Raw genomic sequence first — 22,814 nt, forward strand, 5'->3', positions numbered from 1 at the left:
ACACACACACACACACACACACACACACACACACACACACACACACATCATGTAATTTTACATATATCCACTCCACATTTTTAATACTGGCTGTATTTTGCTGTTTGTTCCTTGCTTATAGGTTAACCTTAATTATTTATGTAATAGTTTTAACTTTACCACTGAATTTTTGTTTTGTTTCCTGATTTTCAAACTTGTTCCGCAAAGGAAGACCTGGTGTCTCATAATACAGGGTCTACCTAGTCTGAGCACCAGTCTTCCACAATAAGAAGTATACACTGTATTTTATGTACTAGATATAGGTTTTAACTGTGGAAGAGAATAAATTCATTATTATTATTATTATTATTCAAATTCATGATACTGTGTACATTTAGTAAATATTCAAATTCATGATAATGTGTACATTTAGTAAATATCCAAAGTCATTATGTAATATTTGAAATGATAATTACCAGTACATTTTACAATTATTATTATTAAAATTAACCCAAATCACTACACCGCGTTTAAATTATTGACTTATGTATTAAATCCATGAGTATACGCCCATATATTACTCATAGTACATTAATATATTAAAAAATAGTTATTATAGTTTATAGTAAAATATTACAGTGTGCTTAGTTTACTCTCCACTGCCAATGTACTCTTTCGACTTCTCTTCCACCAATTCGTTTTTACCAAAAGCTTGGAATTCTCTATCTTAAGCAAAAAATGACTTGACTGCTTTTAAATTTATAGCAAATATTTTGTTTTTTATTATGGCTCAGTGTTTCTTTATTTTTTATACAAACAAACAAAATCGTACAAGTTATCCATACATTGTCGCTGTTTTCAAAGTACGCATTATTATTATTATTATTTTATAACAGATTTTGTATGACGTATCTCGAGTAGTTGTAATGAAACTGCCACGAAACAGTAAATATAATTTATAGCTGTACTAATATTGTCGTACGGGAAACGGGTAGTTGTTTTTTAAAATGTGCCTACTTGAAATTTCATAGTCTTAAATATTAAAAATGTAGAAAAATCGCATTTAGAAAAAGAACTACAGTTTGTTACTGGAAAACACAATTACATATGTGCGTTTATATTCACTAGTTGGTGTTGGCGAATAAGTACTTCAAGTCAATATAGAACCAATATTATCCATACAAACTGTTATCCCCTGTTTCACCCCCTTTAAGATTAATTTTTGTGACAAAAAGTAGCCTAGGTGCTTCTCTTAGGTCCTATCTATCTCTATACGGAAATTCATCAGTATTGGTTAAGCGGTTTAGGCGTGAAAACGTGATAGACAGAGTTACTTTCGCATTTATACTATTAGTTTGGACTACAAAAAGAAGATTATTTTGATACTACACCCAATTGGGCTATTCCAGAGCAAGACCTAAGTAAGGGACACATTTTTCAGCAGAATTATTTGCCGATCTTTGCCTTCGAAGTAGCCAAAAAAAAGACGGATAATGCCTAACCCGAATATCCTTTTCCAACAGCTGCTTCCAGAGCTACAGCGAATCAGACGCAGAGTGTCCTGCCTGTGTGGGTGCACGTCGCAGCAGCAAGCCGCCGCCTCACGCGGCGGAAATGCTACACGCGAGGTTGCACCAGGAGCATGACCCGTAAGTATAATACAACTCACAGAACAATAAATACAGTAGAAAAGTTTAGTTAGCGTCTGACGCGTGGCGACTGGAGCTCAGTCCGCTATTTTCGCTTTGTACGGTATGGTTGTGTTATTATTTCGTGCAAATTCTATAAAATCCTAAAAAAAGTGCCTTATTGTGCTGTTTTGGAGTGCAAAACTGATAGCCGCAACTAAAATATCACCCGTGGTGACATTTCGTATCACCGGAAAGTTCTATTTTAATAATTTTTTAATTTCTGTTTATGGAAATAACTCTTTTGTTACGACGAAAACGAAAATAATGCCCCTGCAATATGGTCGCTTCTTGTTTGGAGAACTAAATTAATAACTCCAATTCGTCGTCGTTTAGCAATGAACCTAGATGGCAGCACATTGATTAAAGTTTCAATTATAGTATCAAAACGTCGTAACTTGTAATAATAGGTATTGAACTTTCAACAGTATGCCAACAGGGTAAAGTTTAAATTATATTAACAATCCAGAATTTATTATTTCTTTTTAAATTTGAAACTACGATCAATCAATATCAAGATTGAGTAGTGGTTCAAATTAATAATGTGTGAGTTTTAATAATAGTAATCGAGGCTTACACTGCATTATACTCCGCTTTTTGACAAATTACAAAAAAAACGTAACCAAGAAACAGTGATCATGAACCGTTTACTTCATACCACAAATTACAGTGAAGGAAAATATCGTAAGAATTTATGACAAACAACTTTTACAAATAATATGATAATCACTCGTCTGGGGGGCGGGTCGGAGGACAACTGACATGCCCCTCCGTTGGCGCGGGAACCCTAGCGCAAGCTAGGGCAGCCGGGCGGCCTCGTGGTGAATGTTCACCGACCCCACGGCGCCGACTCAACCGGCGGGAGATAAACCCGGGGGGATTTTAGTGAGGTAAGCCCTCCAGTCCGGAGGGAGAGTCCCCACATAACCCCTGAGTCTCCATGGGCTCAAAAGTTTAAAGATTTCCCCCGTCAAAAAAAGGACCTCCATCTGCTACGCTCCTGTCTAGCACATCATCGTGTGCAGTCAAAAGAGCACATCAAGCTTGACGGTTTCAACTTAGATCATTCTTGGCATAGAGATGAATTTAATTCGTAAGGGCCAAAGAATACTTTTGTCAATATCGTCGCGTTATTGCGATCGATTTTCGCACATTTCGCGGAAGATTTTGGCTCGTATCTCGTCGGCTTAGTGCAAGAAGTCATTAATTGCCATATAATTTATATCTAAAAAGGTCAGTAATCTACTGCATTTTTTATATGGACAATTAGAATTACTTTAAAAGCCAACTTCGACTTCCTAGGTCGGTCGTTTTGTCTTACGGTGCAGTAAAACCAAAGCCGGAATTCGAAAAAGTAATTAACTAATATTTGGTGGTTTTAACAACTCTATGTCACTCCTTGTAGCTGTATCTATAAATGCATCTATTTATGTGGAACACCTTTTTCCGACCATTGCTTATAACCCCACATGAGTTGCAAATGTAATTAACAATAGCCTTGTAGTAATATCACACTATAACATGGCGGTGTTGTCACAGCTGAACTGAAAGAAATGTAAACACGATCGAATTCAAGTATAACATTACACCAACTTATTTACGAACTAAGACCGTATTGCCATGTAATAAAAAATTATCACTTGAATTAGACACGCGCTCGCGTGTTGTATTAAATGCAATAACGTCACAAAATTTCCTTCATAATGTTATTTGTTTTACTATAATTTAATGTTTTGTTTATTTAAAACATGTTGGTCGAAATTATAGTGGAGTACTCAGTATATTGGTATGTTAATTTTGTTATCTAATTCAATGTCTGTACGGACGGCAGCAAACTCACGTTGTCGGATATTGTTCCTATAGAGTTAGTAGGTTTTCGCGATTGTTACACATAGAAAATTAAAATATTTTTTCATGACCATGGGACCTGTAAAGGGCCCGAAACGATGGTTTGTTTTGAAAGAAAAAAACAAATATACGCGAAAACTATTTTTTTCAGATGTATATGAAAAAGTAGTTTCATTTATTATGAATATTGTCCCGTTATTCTAGAGGCGTTAATTTAGAAAAAATGAAGAGTTAAAAGTACGTACGAAATAAAATAACATTAAAACGAAATATAAACATAAAAAAATTAAAATTAACACGAAAAATAATATGTTGTTACCATGAAAAGGCTGCGACTCGGCGTAATGCCAGTCTAGAGAATGACGCTGATCGTCTGTCGCATTCTCATATAATATAAAATGTGCAATGTAAATCGTTGAACTTTATCGGAACGTTGTTTATTTGTTTCTACAGAGCAGCAGTAGGTGGCAACTACACAGAAAACACTTGGAAATCACACTGTAAAGCCCGTAGTTGGTTCTTTGAGATCCATATAGCAAAACGGGTACCCCGTACTATCATAATATTTCGATATTTAATTTTAATTACATTACCGTAAAGTATGGACAGTAAAGTGGAGGCCATACCGCGAACGAAACTAGCTAACTTAGCTCACGTAGTTGCATGCAAAGCTAAGCTAAGAAAATACGTTGTAATTATTGACTATGGATACGTGTGGGGGTGAATGGCGGTAGAAAGACGACATATTTTACATAGCTAGCGGGATCGTTGGGTTTATTTAGTTAGCTCGGTTAGCTTAGTTCCCGGTGTGAACTGAAGTATGAAAAGATGCCCCGGCTACGTGAGCTAAATTAACTTTGCCTCGTTGGCGGTGTGCCTTGCGCATAAAGCCCGTAGTAGCTTTTTTTGAGATACCGTATCATATTCCGATATTTACTTTTAATTAAATTACCGTATAATATGGACAGTAAGTCCATGAACAGTTAAAATACATATGTTACAAGTGAATTTGAGTTACACCGAAGCTTGTAGGCTTCGGAAAATAGTAGTGACTTGATTGTATAAAACGTACGATTCTGATGACGTTTTCATTAGTACATTTTCCACTTCGTTTATAACATTGAAATCAGTAGTTATTATTGCAAGTATTAGTTCCTCCTGAGACCGTTAGAGGCGCTGTACAATACAAAATTGACAAGTAAATGGTTCGAACGGTAACTAATGTTAGTTCAGAAATATCACGTCACCTGTTCGAACAATGGAACACAATATTTTCACACGTTATCAATACATTTATCTGTAGTTATAAAATAGTTATCGCTTTATATTATCGTCGTGCAGTTCGGCATACATTGTACCGCAGTTATGTTGCCGCCATTCTCGTGGTGCTTTGCAAATAGTTCTGATGAAAATTATGAGGGGTAATGACGGTATTTGCATGAGTTTTTTTTTATTGTACATTGTTTTTATATTTCAATGTGACTTGATTGTGTTTGTAAGTTTTGTGCGGCGGTCACGTGTTCATTATATTTTGTATTTCCGTATGTTCAGTTTTTATCATGCCCTTGTTTTGAATACTACTGTTTTAAACAGTCGAATGCGATATAGTATATAATTATGTATACAATATAGAAGTCGATATCGTTAAGTTTTACTCGTTTATGAATCTGTAGTTATATTGTATATTCCCTGTTTTTGGACTCGTGTTTGTTCATTAAAAGATTATAACGACCTCGGCGGCGTAACGATTTGCTCTATAGTCGATAGATGAGGAGATCCCGGCTTCAATTCCCGATGGAACCCTAACCCTTTTTTTATATACTATACACTGTCAGTTTACACAGACTTCATCTGGTGCTCAAAAGGCTAGTGCCTTGGGTGAGCGAACCCGGGTGCACGTACAGCAAATTTTAGCAGCAGTAGACCTCCTTGTGAAAGAGTTCGTCCAGGGAACTACTGCCACCTTACCTATTTCTGCCGCCAAGCATTTCGGTTTTGAAGGGTAAATAAGGGTGAAATTACAGGCACATGGGACTTGTCAACTTATATCTCACGGTGACGGGCACAGTGGCATGTCCGCTCAGATCTTTGCGATTTAAAGCTCTGAGTGGCACTGCAATTGTTCTGGACAGGCTTGTAGTACCATCATGTGAACGACTTATTCGTCTCTTGTCACTTGACTCAGAAGCGTCTCTCCCATTCCAAAATACCTAAGCGGCTGGAGGGACCAGAGGATACCCAGCCCCCGATAAGACCAATTTCATAGAACCATTTTAGTAGCAGTAGGTCTCCTTGTGAAACAGTTCGTCCAAGGAAGTACTGCCATTTTACCTATCTGCCACAAAGCAGTAGTGTGAGCATTACTGCGTTCCAGTTTTCAAGGGTAGAATTACTGGTGAAATTACAGGTACATAAGACTTATCAACTTATGTCTCAGGGTGACAGGCTATTTGCGATTTAAAGCTCTTTCTGGCACTGCAACTGCTACGGACAGGTGTGTCACTTATCACCGGGCGCACGACTTGTACGTCCCGTCACTTGGTATGGTAAAAAAAAGAAAAAAGTTTATTTGGGTTTATATTCGTGGGTGGGTTTATTTCTTGACTTTTTTGAATAGCTGTGAATACTGCTTGACAAACTTACAGACTTCGTATGCATGGTAACGTCAACGTAGAATAATTAACTAATAACTAATTGATGTTTCTATGAAATGCTAATTTTCTTCAAAAGCAGCATCTTTTCAATGTATTGTTTGTTGTTACAGGTACGCAGTGGTATCAGAGTACTTCGGGCGCGGTCTTTTTAACAAACTGACGGTGGTGACAAGCGAGGCTGTATCGGAACCCCCCTTACCCGCGCAGGCCCCTACCCCCGCGCCTACGCCTGCTGCAGCGCCGCCCGCGCAGACCTACGGGCCAGGCGCGGAGGCCAAGCTCAGACTGCAGGAAGGACAGAGTAAACAAGGTAAGTTTAAAGATTCTAAGACTTTCGTGATTATTCACTAAATAATTATCACTTATTACAGGTTTCTTAGAAATATCGGAAGATTATTTTTTAAACAAAGTTTAGCTTCAGTCCACAAATTCGTGGTTAAGTATTAAGTATCGGTTACTATATTATGTATCATCGGAAAGTCTTATTTTAATATTTTTTTAAATTTCTGTTTATGGAAATAATTCTTTTGTTACGACGAATACGAAATTATAGCCCCTGCAATATGGTCGCTTCTTGTTTGGAGAACTAAATTAATAACTCCAATTCGTCGTCTTATTTCTTTTTAAATTTGAATGTATGTTACTATTTCATTTTAAAAAATGTACAATTATTGAAATGTTTGGCTCATGATATATATAAATACCGATCTTCCAACGTACTGCTGCCTCAGTGGCTGAACGGTTACCATTCTGGTCTGCCACGCAAACGTCCTGGGCTCGATTCCCGGGCCGGGAGAAATATTTGTATGAGCCTACATTTATTCCTCTCGTGAGTTGGGGTGTAATTTGTGGTTGTCTATGTGTATGTCCATGGCACCCGCGACACATGGTTTCCTTAGTGGGGGGACAATGAGTATGTGCGGTATTATTATGAATAAATAAATGAATGAATGAAATATTTTTATTGCACAGTAAACTTACAATGTCAACACAGAACTGTAATGTAAGTATCACAGAGTAAGCCAGTATACAACAGGCGGCCTTATTGCTAAGAAGCAGTTTCTTCCAGGCAACTTTAGGGTGGAAACTTAAGGGTCGTATTCTAGAACTCTACTCAATGCTCAAGTCAGGATTTGAGTGTGGTTTAAAGCACTCGAAATCGTACTCAAGTCCCTGCCATTAGGGTCGTATTTCCAGTGCTTGTGTTTCCAGTGCAATCCTGACTTGAGCATTAAGTAGAGATCTAGAATACGACCCTAAGAGTTGGAAAGGGGGGTGCAACCAATTATTGTACTCTCATACTGACGACCCCGACACGATGAGTACACGCAACCTTCTGATCTTAGTGCACTTAAAACATTCCTAGATATACATAATACAATATGGAATGCTACATATGGCCTTTCTCGTATATTTACTATTCCACCTATAAATTTGTTTCGCTATGAACAAAAAATATTGAAAAAATTTGCCAATTCCCTGATTCTATTAAGTGCTACTACAAGAAAAAGTTTTGGTGAATACCTTTTTCTTGGAATTATAAATTTGTTCTACAAAATATTTCATATGACCTCCCAAGATCCAGCAAACTATTTACATTGATAAAACTAACGCCCAATGTACGGACAACGGCACATCATACATTTTTGTTCGAAAATCGTCTCCATTGCAACGGAACAAGATACGTCAACGTGTAGCTTGATGTGCTGGCGTGTGTACATTAAATGCACTAAATATAATTACACGCTACAAGTCTAAACAAATATGCCTTCAGGTTTGTGTGAAAAACGTATTTTCTATATATCCTTTATATGGAAAAGGAATAGCGCTAATATTTTCATTGGGCGTTTACGTGATCATAGGAAACGGGGTCTTAAGAAGAGAATAAAAAATTAAGTAATATTTGATCTTTCTTTCTTCCAGTATATTTAACAAATACAACAAAACAAGCCATTGCAAAAGGCACACCCATCACTCCAGTCCCGGAAGGCAGAATGCGATTGCTCGAGCAGCAGCAACGATACAGCTCCAGCTTAGAGGCTAATTTGAACAAACTAGAACCCAGAGTCCACACCATCGCAAAACAATCACCTTTAGCTTCACCAATGCCATCTAGAGATATCGAAGAATCAACGAGTAGTGGTGCATCACCGAAAATATCCTCAGCTATATCGAACTCAAAAAATCCCTTCGAAGAAGAAACTTACGATGAATCGAAAAATCCCTTCGCGGACGATGAGGGTAGCAACCCTACAAATCCGTTCGGCGACGACGCTGATTATGATAAAAACCTGAACCCGTTCTCTTGAGTATTTCAATGTTTTGTATTTTATATTTCAATGATAGAAAATAAGCTATTGTGTGCAGGTAACTGCGTGGTTCAACCGTCTTGACGTTGTTACATTCTTTTGAACTCTGAAATGGTGACTTTTGTTGCTTTTGACACAAGATAACATTGTCAATACAAGAAAATAGTTTTATATATAATTTGGAACTTGTTTCTATAAAAGTTACAATTTTTTTTTTTGTATTTGTGTGTTGTCTGTTGCTATAAATTACCCTCTCAGCGAAGTGTATCGAAATTAACCGGGCAAACATTGGCGGAGTCCTCGATTGTATCGATGGAGCTATAACACTATAAAGAAGAAGTTTACAATTATAAACTTACGCCATGGTCTTAAACCTAACTAGCAAAGCCTTATTGTACGATCTGTCCATACAAATTTAGCCAGGACAGTCGTCTGCTCGCGTCAAAGGTTTAGTCAGGACTGCTCGCGTCATTCCTTTTTTCAAAAGAAAGTTAAAATTTCGAATTTTTAGGTAAAAACACCTGGACCCGTACAGCACCGCACAAAGCAAGTTTTCTAATCAGAAACATCAAATTCGTATCATTGTATCGCAGCCTTTGGTGTAATAGGCCACATCTGCAAAATAAAGGTTCAAAGATTCTAAAAACGAAAATTTTGTCGATAACTTTTTAATACTAAATGGGAGACGTACATAATATGTGAAAATTCAGAGCTTCAAATCGCAAAGGTCAGGGGGCCACTGACACTGTGCCAGTCACCCTGACAAATCCCATGTGCATGTAATTTCGCCACCATCCATACCCTTCCAAAGCAGAAATTGGCAAGGTGGCAGTATTTCCCTGGACGAACTCTAACAAGGAGCTCTACTCCTGCTAAAATTTGTTTCTTATATTCGTATTATATTTAGGACTTTCTTGTAATAAAAACTATTTTTGACTAATGATTACTTGGTTTTACTATACCGATATGTTGCGGTAATGTAAAGAACTAAATTCATCATAAATCAACCCACGCCGCCATTTCAGTGTCCAAAAGATATTACTATTGGTTGGACAAAGAGTACCAAAGACAGCATACCACCTATCAGATACCTTAATCATCTAATTGGAAATTCAATAACAGTATGAATATTGAATATCATGATATTTTTACTAACATGATTAAGTTTATAGAATGTCACGATGTTTAACCACCATGATATTGCAGCTTGTCAATGTAAAACGTCTTAGTTACGAAAATATCTGTTTGGTACTCGTCGCGACATCTAGTTCACCAATGGGTACTAAATACTCGACTACATTGTCTTGTATCGCGATTGGTGATGAAATTTTGGGCAAAAAATCACTTTTGACGGAGACCTCATCTTAACTTGCCAGTGATCTTACAAATTAGTGAATTTAATACAAATTTTTGCTGAAACATGCACTCTGGTCTTTGCCAAGATCTATTAAAACGATCAGCTTCATGTAAGAAACGCTCTTAATATCACTGTTTTTTTACGAGATCGTATGCCTTAGCATATAAAATTTACTTTGTTAGAGGCTTGTTTTTTTATTATACGTTATTACTATATATGTATAAGAGATACGCCATAGTGCAGTCGATTCTCTCTGTATATTTGTAATTAATTTGATATATGGAAAATTGTCACTTGTTCTAAGGAATTATAGAAATCTAATTTAAGAAACAAAACTCTCTGCAAATATTCTAAGACTCAATTTACACTACTGCGAAACTGAACAGAAGTGAATTTTTCGAACGAAAGTCTTTTTAGTCAATAAACAGATCTTCTGGAGAATTCTCGCGCAGTTCCAGGAATTCCCACAACTACTATCAATCAAACTAGAATGAACCATGTGACACTTCATTTCACATATATATTTAATTTTTGAAGCAAAGATTCTCTCATACACTTTTATTTTTCTAATGTATTCTGAACGATGTTATTAGTAACATGAATGATATTAGTAATATTGTCCTGCGAGGTTGTTAAAATTTCAGAACTGTACAGAGCAAAATCGACCTTCTCATTGAACTAAAAATCATGTAAATCGCTTCACATTCCTCCCATATAAATGATCTACGTTAGTTAAGGCTATAATAATTAATTGATTGTATTATATTTTATACTGTATCATTATTGTCCTATTAATAAATATTTATAAACATAGCTGAGTTTTATTACTATGTATTTTTGTTGGGCATTCACGGTTATTAACATTAAAGCGCAGGCCACACCGCGAACGAAGCTAAGGTAACTTAGCCCACGTAGACGGGATATCTATTCATACTTCGGTTCATACCGCGAACGAAGCTAACTAAACTAACCCAACGATCCCGCTAAGCTATGTAAAATATGTCGCCCTTCTGCCGCCCTTCATCCCCACACGTATCCATACTATTGTCATGGTTGGAAATGAAGCTATTCCGGATTTAAATCGCGTATATTTTTTTCAAACAAACCGACGTTTCGAGCCCTTTACAGGTCCCATGGTCACGGTTGACATAGTTCCTTGCACGCGTATTTTTTTAGCTTATCTTTGCACGCAGCTATGTGAGCTAAGTTAGCTTAGCTGGCATAGTTGGTATGCAACTGCTCTGAGTGGCACTGCAACTGTTATGGACGACGCCGAACAGCGCACGAGTTGTTCTTCCCGTCACTTGATATTATAAAAAAAAAACTACGTGGCCTAAGCTAAATTAGCTTAACTTCGTTTGCGGTGTGTCCTGCAGTTTAGAGAAAATATTCTCAGTACATGAAGGTAATTATCGCTAGCGATTGCATAAAATGTGTCAATTTTGTATGGAAAGTTACACAGCATCTCCTAACGGTCATAAGAAGTAACATTTTGTATACAAATCTTTTTTCACGTTGTCGCTAGCGACGATTGATACTGCAAATTCATGGTAGATGTACGGTTCATGTCAAAAATTACAGTTAAAATCATTACTTTGTCGCTTATCGGCACCATTTTTCAATTTCAAAGCCCACAGGGTGTAGCTGAATTCGGATTTCTGACGGTGTTGTTTGTGTAGTTGCGTTGTTGTTGTTTATTTTATTAATTTTATACGGAGGGACAATCGGAAAATTAACTGCCTGAAAACAATTATTCAACACAAGCGCAACTATTTTCCACGATTTAACCTTCACTGGGTTGACAAGTTTCTTCACTTGAGGGTCGTAAAGTAATTTACTTCAATTACATGCACATCGCAATATATTAAATATTCGCCATTTTTGTTATATTAAACATCTAAACTGAACACCTACTACAGCCTCAAGGCGCAGCCGCGAGATCGACGTGAACCAGGCGAAATTGACGCTTTCACCCTTCCGTTCCGTGTCAATGTAAATTAAGCGTAATTCACTTTTTACTTGACTAGTCAAATTTTAAATTTTCCTTTATACTTTATTATACCATAATCGAGTATTTGAAATTTGATTAGCCAATTCATAACGTATTTTCCATTCCATAACAATACATTACTTGATTGACAGGTTTGTACGAATATGAGTAATATATAATAACGTTACATTGAAATATGAATTTGATGGTTGATGTATTTTGTAATTCATACTTTTTCAAATACTTTCAACGATTGTAGCTTGTGTTTTAAATAAATAAAGTGAGTCGTGTTTCTTTTTTTAATATATTATTTGAAAGTTAATTTTTGTATTTCGCATCATAAATACATTTATTTTATTTATAATATTTGGTAATTTATATTTTAATTAAGACGTACAATGTTATTCACTCAGCCTTAATGATACTAGAATAAGGCAGGTTATGGTGACGTTGGAATACGTACCATCGCTAAAGCACTGTAGCTAAATTTTCAATAATGTGATTTTTTTTAATGCATATACTAGGGAAGTTATGCAAGGTTTGTATTCAAAAGAAACAATGATGTGGAAATTTTCAAAGCATTTTATTTATGACCTTTAACACTGTGTATAATATAATTTGATAGTACATTTAGAGCAATGAGTAATATTACCAATCATTACATTGTTCTTAATTTCATAAATTGAATGAAATACATAAATTATATATAGAATATATAATTTTTCATATATCATTCTCACCCAACAATCAACAATCACTATCGAAATCACAAGATGGGTCGTGTGTCGTGCTATACCTGCGCACGCGCATCCTCTGCCCGGCGCAGACGCGCTCGCAAACACCTCAGTATACGATAAAAGCATCAAACAAAAACATTTCATAAATCCTCTATGGGACAGCCATCAGAATCACAAAACTAAAATAAATTACAAGAATTAATTAACGTAATTATACAAAAACAATTTTAGTCCTATAAAAATAGCGGTATAGCTAAAGTACATTATATAAAAAATATATAATTCAGCCATAGCTTTTCTCTCTAATTTAAAAGGTCGTTTTAATTACAAAAACTGTTACAATAACAACTCATTAAGAAGCTTTGCAAAGAAATTTCCAAAAAATCAGATTTGATTCCATCCACATCGAAACACATTCGCGATTTGCATTATTCCTGCTCTATTTATCTACTTAAACACCATTTTGCTATGCAAAATACATTACCCTAATTATTTGAGAAAGGAAATAATTTACAAACTTTGGAATGTATATAAAGTGACTAGAAAAGAAAAGTATATAACCATCTCAAGTAAGATCTTTGTTGGTTTAAAACTTATGACAAAAGACATAAACAGCGACGACGGTGTCAAAGATGCATACTATATATTTGTAGATTCATTCTACTACATTCACATTCATTATATTGAAAATAAAATAATAAAGAGCGCACCGTCAAATACAATGGATGATTAAAATATGTTTATATATTTGACATTGCGCTGCTAACTGCAACTGTAGGCTAGCCGCATAAAGTTGATATTATATTGTTCCGACTCAAAGGTGTCGTTCAAAACATTGTTTCTACCCATTGACTTACAAAAGTCAATGTTTCTACCTGTCAAATTAACGTGAAATGAGATTTCACCTTACGCAATTAACCTGATGGAGTACCCGATAATAATCCCATTCCAAATTCAAAGAACATTATAAATGTCACACACACAGCATGTCTAAATTTTGGATAATACTTTTTTGATCTTACATCTATTTTATTCTAGACTATATTATTATCAGGATATTCTCTAGTGTAGCAGAGTATAGTCTACATCAGTGTATTAAGCTGGTGACTGGACATTTCAAGAAAGCAATTTTTATTTTAACTGCAACTCATGTAAGTACCAAATGAACTAGAAGTTATTTACATGAAGACTAGTCACATAAGCTTATAATTTGCCGATAATCAATACATCTATTTTCGCTCGTTAAATTCCGAATGAATTTGAAAATAGTCACCTAAAAGCGACAGTAATAGTGACAATTATTATATTCAACATTTATTGAAGCGGTAACGAGATTAAGAATTGTTTTGGACTTACAACAGACTGTTGATATCAAAAGAAAGACAACGGAATGTCATCCATATAAAACTAGCCTCACATCAATTATCTACCTACAATGTCATACGGTCAACCGGGGTAAAATAGTATTCTTCAAAAGTAAAGAAAATTGTCACATTTTAACAACTGTTGCCCATTTCTGACACCACAGGGCAGCAGTGTTAATGACCGTTTTCTGCCAATTAAAAAAAAATAACAAAACGGTAGACGAATTTACCCCGATGGACAATAAATGTATTTCAGTACAAATACTAAGTGACAATGGACCGGTGAATGTGAATAATTAACATACTACGTGGTGATTGTTCGCGGCACAGCATGTATTGTAATAACGTATGTAGCTACCTCTATCACATACTATGTAACATACAATGCGAGGACATGACTAGACGCGGAATGTACCCCTGTGTTCACTAGTATAAAAGCGTTTAAAGGTGTTAAGTTACCCCACTAAAGAGGCAAATTTTTGTACCTTTTGTATTCTTAAGAGTATGTCGATAGTATACTAGTGATCCAAGAGTAGCTTGTTCATCGCTCGTCCTGAAAAAAATCTGGAATTAATACACTACATCGGTAACACCACATTAACCTACTTTATACAATTCATTCAAATTATTTAAAATTAGAAAAAAAATACGTTTGTTACAACATAAAAAATAACATCTAAATAAACCTGGAACTACAAAATATCAGCGTACAATTGTTATATTTCTTTTGAACGCGTAGTCTACATTAACTACTTGGTTTATAATTATGTATTTACAATCGATACTAATGTGAGAAGTAACTTTACGTATGACGTTATACGGACTACGGCCACATCTTAGAAATTGGCCTTTGAGCCTCAACATATATATACTCTACCGTTCGGGTCATACGTATATACAAGGTAAATTACATTAATAAATGTATCCAACATCAGAAGAAAATCTTTAATAAGTATTTTCAGTAATTTGTCTCCTCACATTCACATTAAATTCTTATATTTCGCCTTACAAAATGGAGTCTATGGAACACCGCCGACATGTTACATTTGTGCGCAGCTATCATTAGACATTTACAATTTATTGCGTAAAAATTATTACAATCTTATTCCACCAGTTACATTCTCATACGAATATTGTTACAAGACAAAAACTATACAAATACATATAGATGTAAAAATCCGTAAAGACAACTATAGATATTGCAACTTAAGCCAAACCATCTTGACTCCATGCGGTTCGTTACAAACTTTGGTTTACGTTACAATGGTCTGTAGACCTTACATTGTCTAATGCGTTACATAAATATACACTAAATAAAAAGGGGATAAACATCGGGCATCCTTTATAAATATTGAAACAGCCTCATTTTTTCTCTAATCATACATTATTGTTCTGTATTTTTCAATTTTTCTCTGTAAATATTTTCTATTTACCCCGTTCTTCCGTGTTCGGTGCACCGGTTTGGTCCCATCTACTCATTACGACCTTCGATTGTTAAAATTCTCGAATTAAAACAATATAACGACACATTATAGATAATATTATTTACGTATAAATCGTATTTTGCATTTAATGCATTTGGTTTCGATAATACTGCTAAACATCAGAGATATGCTAAAGTAATTGATTCTATGTTTAATTTTCGCATTTAGTGATTGCTATTGCACTATGATAATATGGGTGAAGCTCATTCACATTTACCAGGGTTTCCAAAATTCCCTGGTCTTTGGTTGACAGCTACATCCCACCAAACCAGCCACAGATACTGCTCCTTTATGCAGACAACTGATGATATTTTGTCGCAAGTCATTAACCAGATTCAACAATACAGTCGTGTATTGTTTTCGAATTAGATTGGTATTGTGAACTTTCAATCCAAACTACACAAATATGAATATAACAATGTCACGAAGTTCGATCATCGTCAAAAATTATTAAACGAAGTATTACATTGTATGTGTAGATTATTGTATACCCACTACATTTCTTAAACATCGGACCCGAAATTCGACATCTATTAAGGGTGATCGCACATTAGTCAGTGATCTCGTATCAACGTTTAGAGGTGTTTCAATACCTGGGCATCGGATGCGCGGTGTGTAACGCCCTGTGCGCGGTTAGACTGCCGGCGTCTGTGACGCATTTAAAAAACGAGGATAGACTCCATTGTGAGGTTGTCTCATGCTTCTTGCGCAGTGCGGTCGCCGGCCGCGATGGCACCGCCCGCGCCGCGCCGCGCTGACCGCGACCTGTGTGCACACACCTTTACACGTGTATATTGACAGGAGCCAGGGTCATCCGTTCAAATCTATACTAATCTTTATACTATTTAATTAAATTAATTTCAAACTAAAATTTCAACAATTAAAAGCTTGAAAAGGTAAGATTGACGAAATAAAAATGCGCAAGACAGTGTTTGTGGCAGTAATTAAGAAAAGTAGAAGAGAACGGATATGACACAATGTGGCAAAGTATAATCGAATGAACGCTTTAAAACTGAACTAATTACAGTTTCAAATCTAATTAATGAAACAGTGCCCTTACCATGAATTTACAGTGATATACTGCCCTCTTTGTCATAACTAACGCTTTTGCATGTCGTTAACTTTCGAGATATTGGCACCTACAATTTTATTGTCATGTAAAAAAGTCACGCTGATTATGCTTAACATGATTGGCGTCTTCTGGGTGAGCTCGTTTCATCGTAGATCCTATCTCCAGAGCTAGGTAGTGGTCAAGAGCAAGATCAATTAATTTAAAAAAATAAAATTGAAACTAAAGAAGACATAAAAATAGCTTATAGGGGGTTGTAGGTCCCATTTTGCGGGTTTCAGACGTCGCACACTTCCACACCATCTCAACTCAAAAAATGGCAAAGTAGCAAGTTCATACTTTGACGACCTCCGTGGTCTAGTGACTTGCACACGTGTTTTCATGGTGTCGCCATCTCTGAGGACGCGGGTTCGATTCCCGACCGGGTCAGTGTAGAAAACTAACTTTTTTATATTATATCTGAGTTTTGTGGTACCGTCGTTGTTTCTGATTTCCATAACATAAGTGCGTTAGCTACTTACTTTGGGATCAGAGCAACGTATGTGATGTTGCTTAATAATTCTTTATTTCCTCCACAAATTTGCACCAATTTCAGATGGCATAATTGTAGTATATACAGGATAATTTGTAGAGGCTGGAACCTAAACTAGGATACCCTGTATTTTGGGCCACCAGAACTCCTGCTAAAGCAGCTACTTACTTTGGGATCAGAGCAACCGTATATGTGATATTGTCTAATATTTATTTATTTAATTATTTATATATCTCGGTTATGTTTTCGACTAAATGCTCTTCTGATTGCCTTTTTCTTTTAATTTTTGTACCGGATACGGGGGAAGTTTCTCTTTACAATGGAGATTTTTGACTTGTGACACTATTGTAGTAGGTGTGCCATATGTTAATAACTCAATTTCGTTAAAAATGTTGATTACGTTAGTTACGATAACTAAGGCGTTCCTATGAATGAAACAATTTTTTAAAGCTTTTTTCTTTTGACTGACCAAAGCACATCATTCAAATTCGTTTGTTTCAAGCTCTATTTTTTCACATCTACATTATAAACAACGCCGAACAACAAACTTTATTTGTTTTGATATAAAACAATAAATCATTTTGTTGATTGAAGTGTTTTAATATGCCAACGTTAGAACTTTTCTGACAATATAAGTGTTTTCAACAATTCTGCCCATGAGGTTAAGGATATGATAACCATGGACCAATAAATACGAAAAGAGGACTGTTAATTGCGATACAAGACAACGTAGTCGGATATTTAGAATCCATTGGTACACGAAATGTCGCGTCGAGTACTAAACAGACATTTTTATAACTAATTTGTTTTATATTGACAAGCTGCAATTTATCAAAGCTACTCTAGTTTCTAGTGATAACAAACAAATCAACTAGAAGGCGGTTTTTGCACAGATTTTTATGTATAGTGCCTATTCTTATATTTGGTTTAGGATTAGCGCCATCTACCCATATTATTGGTGACTGTGCTTCCAGGCTATTATTGATCAGCGCCAAATAGATTAAAGACAGGATTTTGACCTTTTTCAGCTATGATCTTGTAGTACGGAGATTATCAGTCCTATAGAGTTATTCATCGGTCCATGTCAAACTAACCTAATCGACATTTTTAACAAAATTGAGTTTTTAACATATCTGGAATCAGCGTACTTCACATATTCAAAGAAAAAAGTTTAGGTGCCAATATCACGAAAGTTACCAAAATGCAAATACGTTAGTTAGGACAAGGAAAGCAGTATTATTGCCATCACTGCTTTCATAAACAAAATATCAGCTTAATTAAATCGCTTTTACAGAAATATAATGCATAATGAACTCACCTAATTTGTCCAGCGAGCAATGGATTGATGGCGTACAGCCAGTCATGAACCTCTTTGTCGCCTAGTGTCTGCAGAAGGTAGCCACGTTCCTTGCTCACCACACTGCGAAGTAAAATGCCATATTGAAGTGTGTAATAGTATATCGGGTAAGTAGGCAATTACAAACAGAGAGATATTTAAAGCCCTGATATGCGAGAGCTTTCATGGCCCGGACGTTTGTAGTTGCTGTTCCGCCCGTATGGCATATAATGTTTTTCATGATACTTGCGAGGTAGTTGTTTAATATAATAAAACACTAACACTGTTTATTTATTTATTTATACACGTATGGACCGCGACGTGTGACGCAACGTGGGTGTCTGGTAACCGTCCTCGGAAACGCCGGTACATGACACCCTTCGGCCAAAAGTCCTCCTTCATGATCAGTTGGTACTCTCACCACAAATGAATAACATTCACATTATTTTACATGTAGCACAGTGGCAGTGAATACTGACCTGAATGTGTTGGGCATGCGCACCATCTGCTCCTGGTCTTCGGAGTATTCGACGTGCGCGTTGGCGAGGTTGATGACGGCGCGTTCGATGGGATCGCGCTCGTCGCGGTAGATAAATACGTATGGTCGCCGTACCACCTACGAATAACAATGTAATAATAATTATCCGTTCTCAATCTCAATTCCTTGTACTTAGCAACTGAATCCACCCTGGAACACTACTCAGAACACCCAGACAAGAAATCATTTACAAAAGTTTATTTGCAAATTGGCCCTACCGGGAGTTGAAATGCCACCGAACCACCGACGTCGTCACAACATAGATAAATCTGTAGGTAAGAGGTTGTCACGATGCTAACTCTTTCATCGTCACCTTTTCTCTGGTTCTCCTGGCTACATATTTTTGAATTTTGAATCGTTCTTTAATTCTTTTGCCTCGTCATTCTCACTTTGTTTCTTTCCATTCCGTCGTCACTCCAACTACCAAATGTCTAAAGCGAGCACTCCTGCTCGTCGTCACCAGAAATTCTGATCAGTTTATTACCAGTTTTCAATTAAATTCGTGTAACCTAACTAATATTAAAATACGGCCCTTTTGGGATAAGTTCTTTACTGTTCCACAGATGTTTCGTAGCATTTGGTTAGGGAGTGTTTTTGATATCGTACCTGTGGTTTATACTATTTTTATTGTTACAGCCTTCTTTTGCCTTTTACCTTTTTCTTCTGTCTTATTATACAATAAATTTATGTGGATCGAGTCGTCAATTTCATTACTTGCGACACTGGCGGTGTACAACACTTTCAAGGTAAAGGACCTTAAATCCAGGAGTTTAGGTGTTTTTATAAACACTGCTTTAGAATTGTAATTGATTCATCACGATGTTTTACCACGATGATATTCAATTATTTTTTGTGAAATTACTCCACGCACGTAGTTTCTCGAACACTAAGAAAAACTCGAATCAGCGCCTTCCAGCAATCCGTGCTAGTCGCTCTGCCAATTAAGTCACGGAACAAACCAACAAACCTTACAAATTTTCCTATGTGCTTGTTGCACATTTTTGTGTTTAACGACTTTTTTGCCATAGCCTTATCTGTGAGAAATCTATTTCTCCCAGAACACGCAATGGTAAAAGACATTAAGTCCTACCGTCGTCTGTTTTTTGCGTGGTTTTTTATTTAACATATTTTATTTAACTTTTAAAACACTGTTGTAAAAATTACTATTTGGCACTTAAGGTTCTTTAATTTCTAAAGTAACATTCATTTCAGCTTAGTAGGAAAGGGCGACGGTTAAAGTATGGGAATGAATGAGTAAAGACCTAAAAAGAATTGAACCAGTTTGTACTTACCAGCCAGCGTTTCTTCCATCCGTGTGTGCCGTGCTGCAGCACGTTGAGATATCCGCGGCGAGCCACAGCGGCCGAGACGCGAACTTCCTCGCACTCGGGTACGTACAATGCACCACCTGCGGCTCCACTCACTCCGCCCCACGCAGCCATCTGTTTCTCGAGGAGAAGACGCTCCGGGGAACACAACCTGTGAGGATTGCCGTATACGAATTTAAATATGGACGAAAAAGAAGCGGAGACTTGGCACTTTTTTGTGATAGCAAGTGACGAGACAAACGAGTCATGTGTCTGACGGCAAGCCAAATAAAAGCCTGTCCATAAAAGTTGCAGTACCACTCAGAGCTTTAAATCACAAAGATCTGAGGGGCACTGCCACTGCACCCGTCACTCTGTGATATAAGTTGACAAGTCCCATGTGCCTGTAATTTCACCAGCACTTTTACCTTTCAAAACCGGAACGCAATAATGCTCACATAGGCGGCAGAAGTAGATAATATTTTCCTGGACAAACGCTTTTACAAGGAGCTCTACTGTTACGACATAGTATTCATGCTTTGCATATCTCATACCCTTGTTATAATAAAGCCATATGTGATACGTCAAAACTGCTTTTATCACATTAAAGTCGTAAAAACAATACGAATAATTTAATGTAGAAACAAATTATGTACATACATGTGAAACCCATTTAAGCATAAAAAGTTATCGACCAATTTCGTCCGTGGAATCATTAAACCTCTCCTTATCATATTGCAGATGTGGCCTTATTGCACCAAGGTTCCGATTTCAAAAACAGGTTATTGTTAAGTGAAAAATTACGACCTCTATTTTCATATTTCAGTATTTATTTAACAGGCAAATAACGTTTTCTTCATACTTGCTCGTAAATGGTATAGATTACACGGTGGCTAACTTGACTATAATGCCTCAAATAAAACCCTCGAGCATTTTTTTCTTTCCATTACAGCCACGGTCGGTAAGAATTTTTTTTTAATTTGTTGCACGACATACTTCCTTTCACAGGCCAGGTTCTAGTGTAAGCAAGGAGGTTACTTAAGTTCAAAATTAAAACATTCGCTTAAAATGTTATCTAAACAGAAATTTAATTGCAATTCAGCCACATAGTACTTCAATACTTATTAATAAGAATTTCTTATAATTGATATTAATTATTTTCTATGTATAAATTTTGCAACTTTTTTTTACAATCCATCGTGGCTTTATGCGTGTTTGGTTTTTACAACATTATAGCTGAAGTGTGTTATCTATGGAAGAATAAAAAAAAACAAAAGCCGCTATTTGCCAAATTCATAATTGTTGTGTTGTGGAACCATATTTATATTGTATTTATTTCCTCGCCAAAGTGTTAAAAACGTTGTATGTATCACGGATGGCACAAAAATACAAAACTCGATTAATTAAAGCCCTCAGTATTTGGTTTCAGGCTTCTAATAGACCGTCGATCGTTAATAATTTCGTATTTGCCGTCCTTATTACACAATCTATACGACGAGGAATCTTAAAAAGAAGAAGAGAAGCGGACCCAGTGCTTTTTGTGCGTTCTTAACTAAGCACTGGACTTACAATGGGAAATATACTCACTCTATGCTGCTAGCGCTGTGTATGGACGAGAGCAGACTGGGAGTGGAGATATCTGCAGAGACGCCTTCGTCCACTGGCGTAGCTGGAGACACTGCCGTCTCCACCTCTTTGCCCGTTGTTCCTATTCTTCCTGCATTTATTAAATTTATTTTCAAACATATTGTTATAATAAACACAACAAGCAAAGAATAATAAAGAGGTTATATATAAGAAAGGAGAATGAGAAAATTTCGGTTCAAAACCTTTTTCTTGGATGCGAATAAAACCGGCCTTTGACTTTCCAACGGTTCCTTTTCCAACTGATGAACTCGTTTACTCGTTGTTATTTCTTAGTTGCTTTTTTAAACCCCTTGAATATAACGCAAAGTAAATAACATACGACGAGAATATTGGAGTGACCGTACCCTGTATGAGTTTGATGTATTTAGTGGCGACCTCCTTCTCTCGTGGCGTCATCTCCCACGGCTCGTAGACCGACTCGTCGCGCGTTGCGTGCGCGCATTCTGCCGCCGCCTTGGCCGCCATGTTGCTTACCTCCTGTCGTAACGTATACGTAACACATTGTAGAAGGCTTTAAATAAAAAATTGTTCAAGTTTTAAGTAAGGAAACAATCTCCTATACCTTCTCTGTCTTAGTAAAGTCATTGGGTGCCACAGTGTTCTCGTGACCATGGCGCAGGCGCTCGCGCAGCGAGAGGAAGTGCCGTGTGCGTCCAACCTGCTCTAAACGCGTCATCTTCTCCAGCTCCCACTACGAAATAATATGAAATAGTTAATAAACAGAAAGGAGTTACCAAAACGACGGAACTTTAGTTATAACTTTATTCTTCTAAAAAATGGGTAATATTTAGAAATAATTACGAATTTCCAAAACAGTGATACATCAGAGCACAACAATGAGTATTAAAAAAATTCTTGAGGAAATAAAAAGATGGCGCCTAAAAATCATTTAAGTCGTTCTGTAAATATTTGGCGTAACTTTCGAGAAAAAAAAACGTGCTATTTCTTAGACATAAATAGAAAGCGATAAAACAT

At 36.4% G+C, this 22,814-nt stretch overlaps 2 protein-coding genes across 13 annotated transcripts in view; one reads left to right on the top strand and one right to left on the bottom strand.

Moving 5' to 3' along the window:
- The window catches only part of LOC113231507 (vacuolar protein sorting-associated protein 11 homolog), a 28,091-nt gene extending 17,525 nt beyond the window's left edge, over nt 1-10,566 (top strand). The window contains exons 13-15 of the mRNA XM_026465832.1: nt 1,503-1,628; nt 6,280-6,479; nt 8,093-10,566. Of these exons, the coding sequence (XP_026321617.1) occupies nt 1,503-1,628; nt 6,280-6,479; nt 8,093-8,478 (712 nt within the window). The 3' untranslated portion in view covers nt 8,479-10,566. The remainder of the gene's footprint in view (nt 1-1,502; nt 1,629-6,279; nt 6,480-8,092) is intronic.
- A 2,906-nt stretch (nt 10,567-13,472) lies between these two features.
- LOC113231582 (kinesin-like protein unc-104) overlaps nt 13,473-22,814 on the bottom strand; it is a 72,208-nt gene continuing 62,866 nt past the window's right edge. For 9 of the 12 annotated variants that reach the window (XM_026465941.1, XM_026465946.1, XM_026465936.1 and 6 more), the window contains 7 exons: nt 22,402-22,530; nt 22,184-22,316; nt 21,780-21,909; nt 20,178-20,364; nt 18,827-18,963; nt 18,330-18,431; nt 13,473-16,189 (listed from right to left, as the gene is read on the bottom strand). In XM_026465941.1, coding sequence (XP_026321726.1) covers nt 15,997-16,189; nt 18,330-18,431; nt 18,827-18,963; nt 20,178-20,364; nt 21,780-21,909; nt 22,184-22,316; nt 22,402-22,530 — 1,011 coding nt within the window. In that variant the 3' untranslated portion in view covers nt 13,473-15,996. The remainder of the gene's footprint in view (nt 16,190-18,329; nt 18,432-18,826; nt 18,964-20,177; nt 20,365-21,779; nt 21,910-22,183; nt 22,317-22,401; nt 22,531-22,814) is intronic. The other 3 variants (XM_026465947.1, XM_026465945.1, XM_026465942.1) reach the window with 1 other exon arrangement.

Source organism: Hyposmocoma kahamanoa, unplaced genomic scaffold (assembly GCF_003589595.1).
Source record: "Hyposmocoma kahamanoa isolate Upper Pololo Valley unplaced genomic scaffold, ASM358959v1 65, whole genome shotgun sequence".
Taxonomy (NCBI): Eukaryota; Metazoa; Arthropoda; class Insecta; order Lepidoptera; family Cosmopterigidae; genus Hyposmocoma; species Hyposmocoma kahamanoa.